The sequence below is a fragment of the Ranitomeya imitator genome, chromosome 2 (genome assembly GCF_032444005.1).
Source record: "Ranitomeya imitator isolate aRanImi1 chromosome 2, aRanImi1.pri, whole genome shotgun sequence".
NCBI lineage: Eukaryota > Metazoa > Chordata > Amphibia > Anura > Dendrobatidae > Ranitomeya > Ranitomeya imitator.
Window position 1 is genome coordinate 525593184 of NC_091283.1, and position 16820 is coordinate 525610003.

At 42.9% G+C, this 16820-nt stretch overlaps 1 protein-coding gene across 1 annotated transcript in view; it reads left to right on the forward strand.

Moving 5' to 3' along the window:
- LOC138664838 (TLD domain-containing protein 2-like) overlaps positions 1–16820 on the forward strand; it is a 52578-nt gene that overhangs the window by 22546 nt on the left and 13212 nt on the right. Inside the window, exons 2-3 of the mRNA XM_069751828.1 lie at positions 4349–4519; positions 15148–15300. Of these exons, the coding sequence (XP_069607929.1) occupies positions 4349–4519; positions 15148–15300 (324 nt within the window). The remainder of the gene's footprint in view (positions 1–4348; positions 4520–15147; positions 15301–16820) is intronic.

The window sequence follows — 16820 nt, forward strand, 5'->3', positions numbered from 1 at the left end:
CGAGAGCTTGGATGTGCAGTTTGAAGGACAGGGCAGAGTCAAGGGTTACTCCGAGGCAGCGGATTTTGGGAACAGGGGAAAGTGTGATTTCATTTATTTAGATAGATGGATCAGGTAGGGAAGATATGCGTGATGGAGGAAAGATAATGAGTTCAGATTTGTCCACATTGAGCTTGAGGAAGCGAGAGGAGAAGAAGGATGATATGGCCGATAGACACAGTTTAAACATCTATGTTCATATTTGCTCCACTGTTCCCTGAGGTCCATTGCCCTGCTGCCTATTATAACAATAGAGTGAGGGGAACAATTTGAAAAAAAAATTCTGTTGAGTTAGGTTTTTGAGCTGATTTATACTAAAATTGGCATGCTGATTCCAAAAATGTAGTCAGTTTTTTTTCTAGCACGTCAAGTTTTTCCTACACAACTTACCAGAGAAGCACAATTGCACTGATATCTGTAATAAGACTTGTTATCTGATTACAATTCGACTCATATAGAGCTACGTGGCAACTTGTAAGAGTAGTCACAACTTTGTCATGCCTATTTCTTATATATTTCATTTTTTGTTCATATTTGTACTATTTAAAAAAAAAACAACAACACTTTTTAGGTACAGTAGTTTACATAGTTTTGAGAAGACAAAAATCCTATAGTTCAAAAACTTGACGTGATAGAGAAAAACTGAGATCATTTCTGGATTCAGCATCCAAAAATTAATTAAGAACAGTTGTCTGACCTAACTCTTAAAAAATTGTGTTCCCCAGTTATCAAACTGCACCTGCAGCTAGTTCTTGTCCAAGAACCACAGGCAATGCTATTTTACATCTTGTAAGAAAACTGGCACATCTATTTCTGAATATTTTATTACACTTTCTTTAGTCACTTCTATTATTATTATTTCTGTAATTGCTGTACAGGAATCATCATGTCATGCACTCATCCATGTTGGGCTTGTGATAATACATCACAGCCAATATGATCACAAAGAGCTGCAGTAAAAAAAGCTGTGAGGAAGGAACTGTGCAAGAGACGCAAATGAAACCCATAAATCAAAATATATTGTAAAAACCAGGTACAAGAAAGCAGCCAGATACATTTTAAGAAGTTTTTACTGATTAGGCTGCTGCTGCCACTAGGAAGGTCCAATCCATATACAGTAGACTTATACACAGCTTCTATTATGGTCAGTAGTTGGCAATAATGGGTGATACAATTGACTGAACATCATCAGATCAACATTTAAGAAAATAAGCGACATCAGTTTAATGAACCGTTAAATGTCTGTTTCACCCAATAGTCCAAAACATTGCTGTTGTAATTTTGGAATTGAAATCTTGCTGTTTCACACACAATGATACTGTTGCCACTGAAGTAATGGCAAACCTGTTGAGCTTGTAATTGGAGCTCAGCCTAACATTACATGTAACAGTTTTGTATAGGGTCAGTGGGTGCACTATTTACACTACACGATCGGATGTGTTTAGCCAACATTGTAGCATTACAAAATGTGTTTATATCAATAATATGATGGGTCATTGTGCCAGGCGGCAACACGGTGATATCACAAATAATTTCGCATCCAATGCTGCAGGAAAAGGGAGCAGTGTTTTGCAAAGCTATATATAAATACAGTAGCATGTAAAAGCTTAGGTCCCCCTGGTCAAAATTATTGTTATTGTGAACAGTTCAGTTCTGGGGACTGTGAGGGCCATTGTAAAACCTTCAGCTTGTGCATCACCTGGTCTTTCCTAATCAAAATCCCCTGATCTGGACATCATTGAAAATCTGTGGCTAAACCCCAAATAGCAGTTCAGGCAAGATGACCCAGGAATCTCACAGAACTGAAAGAATTTTCGAAGGAAGAATGAATGAAAATCCTTCAAACAAGAACTGAAAGACTCTTGTCTACCTACGAAAAGCGATTACAGGCTGTGAAATTTTAAATAGGGGAGTTGCAATGCATTAACCATACAGGGCTTGTTTTTTCCTAAAATACAGTACATAGGAAATGTGTCATCTTTATCTTCATCCCTTTTAGCGATCATTTAATCATCAACTTGCTTAACTGTCTGTACATCTGAACTCGACTGTAAATCATTCACCATTTTTACTTCCAAAAAACAGAATTTATTAAATATTTAATTAAAGGGCTAATCTGTATAGGACAAATAGCCTGTCCGCTAAACAGGTTGCTTGTCGGAGAAACCTGCTGCTGGGACTACTCTCAGTTTCTGTTGCTTGGATACGAGTTAAATGCTGCTGTCAATTTCTGACAGCTACATTTAACTGGTGCTTACGGTTACCGGAAGAGTGTTGCTAATCCTGCCCATCGGTGACCCCGTCACATGATCGCGGGTCACCGATGGGTCGGCATGACAACCAGAGGTCTGAAACAGACCTCTATGGTTGTCATTGCCGGATTGCTATGAGCGGCGCCCAGTGGTCGGCGCTCATAGCAAGAGAGAATTTCTGCTAGGCACAGGCAATCTGATCATCGCCTGTGTGTAGCAGAGGTGATCGAAGTACTGCAGCTCCTAGTCTCCCATGGAGACTATTGAAGCATGCAAAAAGTTAAAAAAAAAAAGTTTTTTTTAAATAAAAAAATGCAAAAGTTCAAAACATTCCCCTTTTGCCCCATTTAAAATAAAACAATTCAAAAAAATCAAACATACACATATTTGGTATCGCCGCATTCAGAATAATAACAATAATCTTTATATAGCGCCAACATATTCCGCAGCGCTTGAATCACCCAATCTATCAAAATAAAAAACAAATTAACTTGATTGAACGGCGTAATGAGAAAAAATTCAAAACCTCAATCACGTTTTTTGGGTAGCCAAAACATTGAAATAAAATGCAATAACGGGCGATAGAAAGAACATATCTACACCAAAATGGTATCAATGAAAATGTCAGCTCGCTGCGCAAAAAATAATCCCTCACCCAACTCTAGAAGATCACGGAAAATGGAGACGTTACAGGTCTTGGAAAATGGCACCATTTATTTCTTTTAAGAAATGATGGATTTTTTTTTCACCACGTAAAATAAAAAAGAACCTAGGTATGTTTGGTATCTATGAACTCGTAATGACCTTGGAATCATAATGGCAGGTCAGTTTTAGCATTAAGTGAACATGGTAAAAAAATAAAAACAACTGTGGAAATGCACTTTTTTAAAATTTCACAGCACTTAGAATTTTTTCTAGTACACGATATGTTAAAACCAATGGTATTGTTCAAAAGTCAAAACAAGCCCTCACATGGCCATTTTGACCCAAACACAAAAAAAGTTATGACTCTGGGAAGAGGAGCAAAAAATGAAAATACAAAAACTGAAATACCTCTGGTCGTTAAGGATTAAAGCATCACTCCAGCATGTGATTTTTTTTCAGCGCTAGAGTGGTGCTTTAAATGTAAGTCCACTGCTCAGGTCATATACTGCAGTATCTTCATTGTTTTTCGAGGCCGCATTGGTCCTGTGACGTCAACTTCTGAGTGCAGCTTCTGACTGCCCAGAAGTCAGAAGCTATGTCACAAGCTCTCAATGCAAGTCTATGAGAGTCACAATGAGGCCAGCACGAGGCTCTAATAGACTGGTCTTGAAAAGTGACCTCCGCGCCACTCCATGAAACATTGGAGTTGCCAACAGGTCACTTTTTCACCGGAGACCGACAGGAGAGATGCTGAGAAACTATGAAACTATGAAGGCAGTGGCAGATGAGTATGAGACAGGGCAGGGAACTAAAATTTAAAGGCACCACTCCAGCGGTGCAATAAAAAAAACAACGCTGGCCTGGTGCTTTAAGACTTATCAAAAGATCAGAAGTTTTCAGGCCAACAGGTTGTTGATTCCTCAGTTCCTCAGTGCATGTATTTCACAGAGAATAGTTTAACTACCATCAGAAAGAAGAGAGATGACGCACAATTACACAGACATGAAAGGACAAGTAGATAATTTGTCTCCACCCTCTGTCATAATTTTCTGGCTAATTGCCTGAGAAAACGAACAATGCCAATGACCTATTTTTTTTTTTTTTTTTTAATGATGTCTGAAAAGTTATGTTTTACCCAACACACCGTCAACACTTCAAGGCCACATGTAGGAAGTTCCTCATAATTCTTTTTATTGTGACTCCAGCGTTCCTGTTTGGTGTAATACTAAATAATTTGTCCCCAGTATGACTGTGGGTGTTATGAATTGGACCTATGTCTTTGGTCAGGCTGAAATCTGCAGTAGTAATAAGAATATAAAATACATAAAAAGAAATGTGTCAAACTGTCCAGTGTGCTCAAAAGTAACATAACATACAAAAAATCTGAAATAATGTATTACATCCTCTAATAGAAAAATAACCTGCAAGAAGCAATCTCCAGCGACGACGACTCCGATTATGAGATTATTGAAGACTCCCAAGTCAAAAAACAAGAAAAAGTATGCGGGAAACCAAAAGAAGAGGTGGACGAGCCCGTTTTAATTGGAAGCAGTCAAATTTTAGAGAACGATTATGTCAAACAGGTGAGTAGTCATTGTGTTAATGCTATAAATTGGTCTTCTTAATGAGATTTATCTAGTGCATGGAAATGTTGAGGAGTTGAAAATAGTAATTGTGGTTTTAATTATTTAAAGGACTTCTAAAAACTGAGCCGGAATCTAAATTACAGCTATGGGCAACCACTTACTTGTTAGAAAAAACTTCCTTAAAGGGTTATTCCCTTCATTATAGATTGGTATTGGATCATGCTTGTAAAAACAAGGACTTTTTCAATTTACTGTTTCTTAAAACATTTATAGACATTCTTGAGATATGAACATTTTTCTTTTGCTTACAGTTCATTGCCTGGACAATCAACCTCCACTGCGGACTAGCAGCAGTGGCCGATCATGCACAGTGGTTGCACACTCATATTAAAGGGGTTCTCCACCTCACCATGTAATTGTAATATCCCACCTTGTAATTTTGTGGAGGTGAAATTCCGCTTTCTGCAGATCTCATGCAGATTAAAAAAACAAAAACATTTTGCTTCTGTTACAAATGCGATACAGCATGTCATATCCCACCTTGTCATTTAGTGGCGGTGAAATTGTTCTGTGATTTGACCTGTGGCACAGTTAAAAAAAAAAAATAAGTTGTAGCGCCCCTTAGGGCTGTGGGGTACTTGGTACCAGGTCCGACACAGTTCTTAAAGGGAAAGATCACGGCAGCAGTGACACGATCCATGGCCCTGGGCGTACAATAAGAGTCAGTGAATGAAAAGGGAAAATAAACTTTATAGGGGATTGTTTGTGACACCACCTGTGGTACTCGGCAATAAAGGTGTTAGCCAACGCTGCTTCAGAGTCCACTGGGGCTGATGGGGATGCAGCAGAGTTGGAAAGCTCTCCACAGGTAGAGCTAGACCCCAGGGCAACTGTATGAGTAAATGGTGAGATGATGGTGGTAGTGGTAGGCCGGGCAGGTGTTGTAGAAATAATGCAAGGACACAGTAAGGTGCAGTTTTCACTTTACTCACAGTTCTCCAGTCCACAAACGCCAGCCGGATGCTGTGTTTTCTGGGTCAGTGGCCCAGCAAACTCCCAAGTAGATTGGGATGCACTTCTCCAGGACTCCTTTCGTATGCCTTTCTCTGGCCATCTCACTACACTGTCTTCCACTTCTCTTGCCCAGCGCCTTACCCACAGTGCCCCAAGCCAGCAGCCTTGAACATGGTCAGGCGACGTCCTCTGAGTCCCCTGGATTCTATCAGGCTGCCTTTTTGGCGAGTTATGGGTGGATATGGCTGTGACTCTTGCAAAAGCCACAGCCTCTGGTTTCTTAGCTGAACTTGAAGTATTCCACTAAGTTGGGGCCGGTCCCCTGACTGCGGCTTGGTCCCTCCACGCCTGGATACGGGCCCCACAGATGGCTTCTGCACTTCCCATGTCCCTAGGACCCCTTCGTCCTCTCTCTTTCTCTGCAATCTCCCTCTCTCTTTTAGTCTTTTCTCTCTCTATTTCTCCCTCTGATAAGGAGCTTCATCTCTCCACGTCTGCTCCACTCCTCCTCCCTCCTTCTCACTGACTCCCCTCTAATCAGCTCCTCCCCTACTCTACCTACCCCACTCACTCCCACCACCCATTCCTATCCAGCCTGGGATGAGGCCTTCCTCCCTAAGGGTATGCCCAGGTGCCCCGACTGAACTGGTGTGTGTTGGATGTGAGTGTTAGAGTCCTGGGGTGTGCCCCCTCCTTAGCTGAGAGTGGGATACCACAGCTCTGGATGAGGTGCAGTACCTCTGTGACGACTGGACCCTCAGGGGCGCCACATATTTGCAGTTGCTAATGTGATTCAGCATGCCATATCCCACCTGTCATTTAGTGTCAAAACTTGTAATTTTGTGGCTGTGAAATTGTTCTGTGTGCAGAGCTGTTGCACAGTAAAAAAAACATTTTTTTGCAGTTGCTAACGTGATTCAGCACGGCATATCCCACCATTTAGTGGCGGTGAAATTCAGCTGTCTGCAGAGCTCATGCAGATTAAGAAAAAACACTTTTTGCTGTTACAAACGTGATACAGCAGGCTAGATCTGAGTTTGAAATTGTTTTGAGCATATATTCGATTGTACACAGGCCTCATCTACAGTTAAAAAAATACTTTCTTCTGTTAGTAACGTTATACAGCAGGCTAGATGCCAGTTTAAACATTTTTGGTGCTTATATTGTTATCCATACACATGATAAAATCAAAATCGGGTTTCTTACTATCATGCAACCAAAAGCAGGCTGCATTTTATCTTTTCATTCTTTGGTGCAGATATTGTTCTCCATATAGGGGTACACATGATAAAATATAAATTTGTTCTGTTATTTCCGTGCTCCAAAAATTTGGCCACATCTGAGGTTGTCATTGTTTTCTCAGGTTCTCTCTATCCAAAGGTCGTCCACAGTAAAAAAACAAATAAAACCTAATTTTTTTCTGTTACTACCATGCTACATAAAACAGGGCACATTTTGTCTTTTAATTATTTTGGGCTTTCTGTCTGTCTGTAACGGAAATCCCGCGTCGCTAATTGGTCACGGCACATTGCTATATACTACGTGGACTGTGCTATATATTACGTGGGCTGTGTTATATACTGCATGGGCTGTTATGTACTGCGTGGGCTGTGCTATATACTACGTCTCTGTGCTATATACTACGTGGCTGTGTTATATACTGCGTGAGCTGTGCTATTTACTTTGTGGGCTGTGCTATATACTACGTGGCTGTGCAGTATATTACGTGGCTGGGCAATATACTACGTGGCTGTGTTATATACTGCGTGAGCTGTGCTATATGCTATGAGGGCTGTGCTATATACTACGTGGCTGTGTTACAGTATATACTATGTGGGCTGTGCTATATACTACGTAGCTGTGCAATATACATGGCTGGGCAATATACTATGTGGCTGTGCTATATACTATGTAGCTGTGCAAAATATGTGGCTGGGCAATGTACTACGTGGGCTGTGTTATATACTATGTCGGTTGTGCTATATACTGCGTGGGCTGTGCTATATACTACGTGGGCTGTGCTATAAACTGCGTGGGCTGTGTTATATACTACGTGGGCTGTGGTATACACTGCATGGGCTGTGCTATATAATACGTGGGCTGTGTTATACACTGCGTGGGCTGTGCTATATACGTGGGCTGTGCTATATACGTGGGCTGTGCTATATACTACGTGGTTGTGCTATATACTACGTGGGCTGTGCTATATACTACGTGGGCTGTGCTATATGCTACGTGGGCTGCGCTATATGCTACGTGGGCTGCGTTATATACTACGTGGGCTGTGCCATATACTACGTGGCTGCTATATACTACATGGGCTGTGCTATATGCTACGTGGGCTGTGCTATATACTACATGGCTGCTATATGCTACGTGGGCTGTGCTATATGCTACGTGGGCTGTGTTATATGCTACTTGGCTGTGGTATATTTCTCTGCTGTATCTGTGCATCATGAATCGTGGTATGTGTTAAATAGGGGTGCCCACTGTGACTCTTTCGCCCGGGGCCCTCAAAAACCTGGTTGGTGACGCCCGGCCGCGAACAGTAATAATAATAATAATTTTTTATTTATAGAGTGCAAACATATTCCGCAGCACTTTACAATTAAGTGTGGACATGTACAGACAATAAATTCAGTATCAGTGACAGGCGCAGTCCGGCCGCGAATTGGTGCGGAATTTGAACCACGCTTCGCTAATTGGTCGCGCCCAGCCGGACGAATCCTGTGTATAAATTGCATTATTCTGAAAACTTCATAAATAAACTACATACATATTCTAGAATACCCGATGCGTTAGAATCGGGCCACCATCTAGTTAAAGTAATAAATATAGACACGACTCCACTCCCATAGGCGTGGCGCGCATATTCATTACTTTAATGAGCGGTACCATGTGAGCGCTGAACACCGTCACAAGCCGCCAGCACTGGAGGCCATCTGAGAAGCAGAGACCGCACCAGAATGGGTTGAGTATAACGGGGGAGGGTGAGCCATACGATATTCACCTGTCTCCGTTCCACTGCCGGGCTCTGTCTTCTGCGTCCTCTGGTTATGACGTTCAGGTCAGAGGTCGCAATGACGTGTTTAGTGCGCACCCTCTGCCTGAACAGTCACTACAGAAACCCGGAAGGCACAGCGGCGTGCGGCGGTGGAACGGGGACAGGTGAATATCGCAAGTGCCGGTGGCCTGAGCCAGTGGCGACTCCCGCACCTGTCCCCCATAGCGCGCCGGTGTCCCCTCCAGCTCAGGACACCGTCACCTCTACCCCAGCGACGAGAGGTGAGTATGTCATTTTTTTTTTTTTTTAAATAGCAGCAGCAGTAGCATACGGGGCATATTATTCTATGGAGCATCTTATGGGGCCATCAACCTTTATGGAGCAGCATATGAGGCATATTATTCTATGGAGCATCTTATGGGGCCATCGTTAACCTTTTATGCAGCATTATATGGGGCGTATTTTGTATGGAGCATCTTATGGGGCCCATCATAAACTGTATGGAGCATTATATGTGGCTCCTGATTCAATATGGATATTCAAAAACATTTAACCTACTGATGTCTCAATTAATTTTACTTTTATTGGTATCTATTTTTATTTTTGAAATTTACCAGTGGCTGCCGTATTTCCCACCCTAGGCTTATACTTGAGTCAATAAGTTTTCCCAGTTCTTTGTGGCACAATTAGGGGTCTCGGCTTATACTCGGGTCGGCTTATACTTGAGTATATACTGTATTTATTTATTTATTATGCTTTGCTTATATAGCACTATTTTATTCAGCAGCGCTTTACATACATTATCATCACTGTCCCCAATGGGGCTCACAATCTAGGTTCCCTATCAGTATGTCTTTGAAGCATGAGAGGAAACCGGAGTACCCAGAGTAAACCCACACAAACACGGGGAGAACATACAAACTCCTTAAGGATATTGTCCTTGGTGGGATTTGAACCCAGAATCCCAGCACAGCAAGGCTGCAACGCTAACCACTGAGCCACCGTGCTGCTCTATTGCGGTATTGTGCTCCAGCCAGGAGTCCACATTTTACAATATAAATTCTTTGTGCTAATAGCAGATGATTTCCTCCTCTTGACTCTATGAAACTTTGGAGTACACGGCATATGCCCATGGCATAGAATGTGTGAACAGATCTGCAGACTCAGCAATCTGTGGTCCCCTACAGTTAGTTGGGCTGTTGGACAGTTGTGACGTGGGGGAAACAAGGATAATTGGGGTTCCACCGCTGAGGACTGTACTGTGTGTGATGGTAAGGTGGAGGAAGAGGAGCAGAGGCCACTTGATGCACCACTTGCTGTTTACTGGAGCACATGCTCTTTCTGGCCCTCATCTACAACGCGTACTGCGGTGCGGCTACCAAAGAAAGAAAATGTAGTACCGCATCTAGTTTTACAACAGAAGTTGTAAAAATGTTGTGCAATTGCTCACTGCAGCAAAACAAACCAACTTCTCATCTCTCATATCATACCTGTCTCACAACCCTAAACAGCTATTCAGTACTTTCCATTCTCTCCTCCATCCACCAGCTCCTCCTCCCTCTCCTCTCATCTCAACTCAAGACTTTGTCTCACCACCTGTAAATTAGACCCAATAATGTCCCACCTTATTCCAAACCTTATCAGAGTCTTCATCCCAACCCTAACCAACCTCTTCAACCTGTCACTAACAACTGGTGTCTTCCCCTCCTGATTCAAACATACCTCAATCACACTCATCCTCAAAAAGCCCTCCCTTGACCCATCCTCTGTGTCTAGCTATCTCCTCATGTGACTTCTCCCCTATTCCTCCAAACTACTGGAACAACACATCCATTTTGAACTGTCTTTCCACTTCTCCTCTTGCTCCCTCTTTGACCGCTTACAATATGGCTTCTGACCGCACCATTCCACTGAAACTGCCCTGACTAAAGTCACCAACGACCTACTAACCGCCAAATCAAAGCAACGCTAGTTTGTCCTCCTCCTTCTCCTCGACCTGGCATCTGCCTTTGAAACAGTGGACCATTCCCTCTTACTACATACTTTCTCATCTCTTGGCATTACAGACTTAGCCCTTTGTTGGATTGCCTCGCACCTAACAGACAGGACATTCAGTGTCTCCCACTCACACACCACCTCCTCATCTCGCCCCCTATGTGTCGGTGTCTGCCAAGGTATGTTGTGGGCCCAGGCACTATGCTTAGGGAGTGTGCGTGCTCCCTCTTAAATTCACTGCGAGTGTCGCCGTAAGGTGTCCCCAGCCAATAGCTGGGCATCACCTTCTATTTAAGGCTCCTCCAATGTTGTTAGTTTGCCTTGTATGCTTGTTAGTTGTCAGGTTTGCCAGGTACACACGTCTGCTTGTCTACCCTGTACCCTTCTGCTCGTACCTGTCTGTGCTCTTCTGTCCATCAGCCAGTCCAGCTTGCACCTGCCAGTTCTCCTTTATCTAACACCAGGTCCAGCCAGCAACTGCTAGAGCCCATCTGTGTAACACCTGGTCCAGCCTGCATCTATCAGTGCTCTCCTGCTCCTCAGCTGGTCCAGCCCACACCTGCCAGTGCTTATCTGTTTAACTCCTGGTCCAGCCCACACCTGCCAGTGCTTATCTGTTTAACTCCTGGTCCAGATCACACCTGCCAGTGTCCATCTGTGTAACACCCGGTCCAGTCCGCGCCTTCCAGTGCTCATCTAACACCCGATTCAGCCTGCACCTGCCAGTGCTTTTCTGTTCATCAGCTGGTCCGATCTGCACTCATGGTTCCGGTGTCCCTACAGTGTCTGCCTGCATTCTTCATCCCTCCTTCGGGCCGTACTAGCCTACCCGCTATAGGGGGTCAGCTGCCACACTCTGTAGGTCAACCCTGGAGTAGCACCTGGTGCCACATCCTTGGGTCACGGTTTTCACCTGCTGCCGCTTATCCGAAGTCGGATTTGGCCATTAGGCCCCCAAGTTACGCCCCTCCGGGCTGTCCGAGAGCTACGGCATAGTGGTTCCACAACTTTACCTGTTACAGTCTCCATCTACTGGGTTGGCTGTAGTGGAAAAGGTGTTGATCCCATTACACTAGTCCTAGTCTTGTGAATTTGATACCACTTTTGTAGTGTCGGACACTAATTTTTAGAAATGTGTAGACTCCTGGTTGGGTCTCCTTCTTGTGTGTTGCCTGTACCAGTAGGCCTCCGAGACCGGCAGGCCTTCACTTCCTTTGAGTCAACTACCTGTGTTATTATCCTTAAATTTTTCTGACAATAGTAGTCTATGAAACTGATATTTGTGCCACCTGAGTGTGGCTGAGCATAAATGCAGGTTGAGCTGTTGCATATGGTATCAGGGCTCCCAGCACAGCAGGCCTACACCGATGCCTCACCCACCACATGGTTTATTGCAGCCATGCCAGTCTTAAATTTGTAGAGTGGGTGAATTGAGGCCACTTTCCTGGTGTCTGCCCCTAATTTCATGTGTATTGGCAGCTTTGGGGCACATTTGAAGGTGTTGTTTATACGTTTCTTTTGCCTCCCATTGACTTCAATGACATTCAGATACAGTACAGAGCAAAAGGTTGGACACACCTTCTCATTTAAAGATTTTTCTGTATTTTCATGACTATGAAAATTGTACATTCACACTGAAGGCATAAAAACAATGAATTAACACATGTGGAATTATATACTTAACAAAAAAGTGTAAAACAACTGAAATTATGTCTTATATTCTAGGTTCTTCAAAGTAGCCACGTATTGCTTTGATGACTGCTTTGCACACTCTTGGCATTCTCTTGATGAGCTTCAAGAGGTAGTCACCGGGAATGGTTTTCACTTCACAGGTGTGCCCTGCCAGGTTTAATAAGTGGGATTTCTTGCGTTATAAATGGGGTTGGGACCATCAGTTGTGTTGTGCAGAAGTCTGGTGGATACACAGCTGATAGTCTTACTGAATAGACTGTTAGAATTTGTATTATGACAAGAAAAAGGCAGCTAAGTAAAGAAAAACGAGTGGCCATCATTACTTTAACCCCTTCATGACCTTGGGATTTTCCATTTTTCCGTGTTCATTTTTCGCTCTCACCTTCCCAGAGCCATAACTTTTTTATTTTTCCATCAATATGGCCATGTGAGGGCTTATTTTTTGCGGGACGAGTTGTACTTTTGAACGACATCATTGGTTTTACCATGTCGTGTACTAGAAAACGGGAATTCCAAGTGCAGTGAAATTGCAAAAAAAGTGCAGTCCCACACTTGTTTTTTGTTTGGCTTTTTTGCTAGGTTCACTAAATGCTAAAACTGACCTGCCATTATGATTCTCCAGGTCACTATGAGTTCATAGACACCTAACATGTCTAGGTTATTTTTTACCTAAGTGGTGAAAAAAAATTCCAAACTTTGCTAAAAAAAAATAAAAAAATTAAAAAAAATTGCGCCATTTTCCGATACTCGTAGCATCTCCATTTTTCATGATCTGGGGTCGGTTGAGGGCTTATTTTTTGCGTGCCGAGCTGGCGTTTTTAATGATTCCAATTCGGTGCAGATACGTTCATTTGATCGCCCATTATTGCATTTTAATGCTATGTCGCGGCGACCAAAAAAAACAAATTTTTTTTTCTCGTTACGCCGTTTAGCGATCAGGTTAATGCTTTTTTTTATTGATAGATCGGGCGATTCTGAACGCGGCGATACCAAATATGTGTAGGTTTGAATTTTTTTATTTATTTTTTTTTTTTATTGATTTATTTTGATTGGGGCGAAAGGGGGGGGTGATTTAAACTTTTATATATTTATATTTTTTATTTTTTTCACATTTTTTTTTTTTACTTTTTTTTTTAACTTTTGCCATGCTTCAGTAGCCTCCATGGGAGGCTAGAAGCAGGTACAACCCGATCGCCTCTGCTACATCGCTGCGATCTTATGTTCGCTGATATGTAGCAGAAAATCAGGTGTGCTGTGAGTGCCGACCACAGGGTGGCGCTCACAGCCACCGGCGATCAGTAACCATAGAGGTCTCAAGGACCTCTATGGTTACAATGGAGAAGCATCGCCGACCCCCGATCATGTGACGGGGGTCGGCGATGACGTCATATCCGGCCACCCGGCCGGATGCGGTAGTTAAATGCCGCTGTCTGCGTTTGACAGCGGCATTTAACTAGTTAATAGCGGCGGGTGAATCGCGATTTCACCCGCCGCTATTGCGGGCACATGTCAGCTGTACAAAACAGCTGACATTTCCCGGCTTTGATGCGGGCTCACCGCGGAGCCCTGCATCAAAGCAGGGGAGCTGACATCAGACGTACTATCCCGTCCAAGGTCAGTAAGGGGTTAAGAAAACGCGTCGGGTATTGATTGGGGATTTCTCTAAAGATGTTGGTTATCGCCTTATTCATAATACATCTGGGTTTTGTGGATAACAAAATGGGATGCCGCAGCAAATAGATAAGTACAAAGATATTAAGATATTGCATTGCTTCTCCATTTGAAGGGACAATTGTGTCCTTTCATTATGTGGCTGTATGCTGTGGTATACTTTTTCATCTATTGATCTTTTGTGTATCTGGAAACCCTGATATGGCTATTATCATTTGATTAATCTTTTATAACTTTGTCTCATCCTGTTGTGGATTAATAGATACCGATTAGCACATTCTTTATCATTTTATCTTTACATTTGGTTGTTCAAGTGAACAGGATGGGACATTGCAGCAAAGAGATGGTGCATCTATCTGGGGTTTAGTATTGCCTTCCCTGGCTGATATCATATGATTGTGTTTTTATATTATGCACTCTTGTGCTGTTATTCTTCGCTGGGACAAATACTCATATTCTTTTCATTTACCCGTTTATTTTTGGTTTAATTTTTGAGTGATTTATCAGTTGATTTTGGTGATTACTACCGCTTGAGTGATATTTGATTATTAATTTTTTTTTGTGTGTCTAGTTTTTTTTTCTTTTTCTTCTTACAGGCACCAGGGTGTTTTTGGGACATTTTTACTTTTCTATCTCCATTGTAGGGATTTTCAGGGACCAAGTCAAATCAGCAGTCATGTGCTGGAAAAGATGCGGGCTCAGAAACTGAGCACACATCAAAGGGGGATACACTACCTATGACGAACCTATACATCATAGGTTGTGAATAAGTTGAAAGAGATTAGTTCATGCTTAATTTTTTTTCCCCATGCGTACTATCATTCATTGTGGAAAATCACCTCCTGGTACTTTGGCTGCTACAACTGGTCCATGTGTGGTCTGGTGTACACAAATTCGGATAGAAAGGCCACTCGTGTGAACGAGCCCTAAATGGTTATTGGTACAATACATTGCAATTTTGCTATTTAGGTTTTAAAAATACAAAAATTCATGTATAGAATACTAAATATATAGTTGTAAACCAGCATATACTAAGTATCTCTGCCTCCAGTATCTCCTCATTATGGGAGTATTTAATGTTTGGCATGTCTAGAGGAATGATGGCAGGGTGTTTCTCCTCATACAGTGTGCCATGTGTTATGAAGACACTGTATCGGAAAAGACTTTCTGATAATTAATACTGAATACTGTCATTAGTGTCTTAATTTCTTGTGATCTGTGTAAAACAAAGTGATTTTATTGTTTTTAGATTGCTCAACAATTGCCACCTAAAGTCATTGGTCACAACTGGAGGCTGCAATACAGCACTGACAAACATGGCTGCAGCCTGAGGACCATGTACCGTACTATGAATGCAACCAACTCCCCAGTGTTACTAGTTGTCAAGGATGACGAAGGAACGGTAAGATGGTTCTCATGGAATACTCACCGAGAAATGTGTTGTAATACAATGTGATGTCATAAACTGAGTTATCAGCACATCTATCACACATATATTCATATATTGCCAGGCTTACCTTCTTACAGATCAACGCTCCTGTATTTATTAGAGTAGCTCTAGTGTCATGATCCACTTTCGGATACGTGGCAGCTCTGTTTCCACTAAGATTTAAATGTAGTTTTTTTTAACTTTCAGGCCAGCAGGGGTTAATATCAGTGTCCCTGGCTGGCAATGTACTGCAATTGCAGAGTTGCTGGCTGATGTGGGTGGTGACCACTCCCACCATCCTTTAAATAGTCACCTGATGCATCAGCTGACTGTCAGTGATAGAGCAATCTATGTTGACCAAGCCTGGAGTAAGGCGCTCTCTGGCTGCAGTGGTGAATCTGCTGGTTTCGTGGAGTTGGTCCATGTGCGTTTCTTCTGCTGTGCTTTGCAGCAGAGAAAGTTGTTAAGCTAAGTTTGATGTTTTTACCTTGTCGGTCTCGTGTTCATCACTGTCCCCTGTGTTGTACCACCTGCAGTGGTGAGCCTAGCGCTCTTGCCGGCCAGTGCACTAGGCAGGGCATTGCGAGGTGACAGCGAGGGATGAGGTTCCTGATGGCGGTGGTTAGGAAGGACCCACTTTGGGCGTTACAGAAGTGCAGAGACAGGCTCAGGTTGGCGCTCAAGAGGTGTCCATCCCTCATTCCCTATCGATAGGGCCTTCCTCTCCCCGTTTTCCATCCCATTGAGTGTGTGTTGTGCCGTCCGCTATCCGACACCCTGTTTGGTCGTTACATTCTGTGACATCTAGGTGGGGAAGATGTTAAGGTCACCCCTAAAGCCTCCAGACGTTGTTCTTTTATGTATAGTGGAATACCTGTGTCATTGGTTTACCGATACAGAGAGGAGTCAAATGACTGTCTGATTTTTTTCTACTCCTTCACTGATTAGACGCACTTCACTTTCATAGCCATCTCCTATATAATCTGGGCCCTGGTTAGCACTGATTCTCAGAGCTAACTTATGCTGCATAGCTAAAGGTTGTTGGTGGTTGTTGTTGTTGTTGGAGAAGGCGTTTGGTGGATTTATCTTTGACTGTTGATAGGTTTTGAGTGTATGATAATTCCCTTTCCTCTCCTACTTTCGTTTAAGCCCTTCCTCCACTTCCCGGTGTTTATCTCTGTTTATGTGTGTGTTTGTGTGATTGGTATTTTTTTCCTTTATCCATGTTTGTATTACCTTGTTAATCTGGTTGGTGTTTTACGGTGCACTACTACACCCCTCTTCCCTAGGTGGGGGAAGGGTACAGACTGGGGGGGGATTCAGAAGCTAAGGCAAGGTACATGGCCCCGGCATCTTCACCATTAGCATTAGGGACAGGGAAGGACACCCTACAACAGACTCATGAATCCTGGACATGAAATTGGAGATTCATAGCAAAGATGTAATGGTAACATAGTAACATAGTTAGCAAGGCCGAAAAAATGTGTCCATCC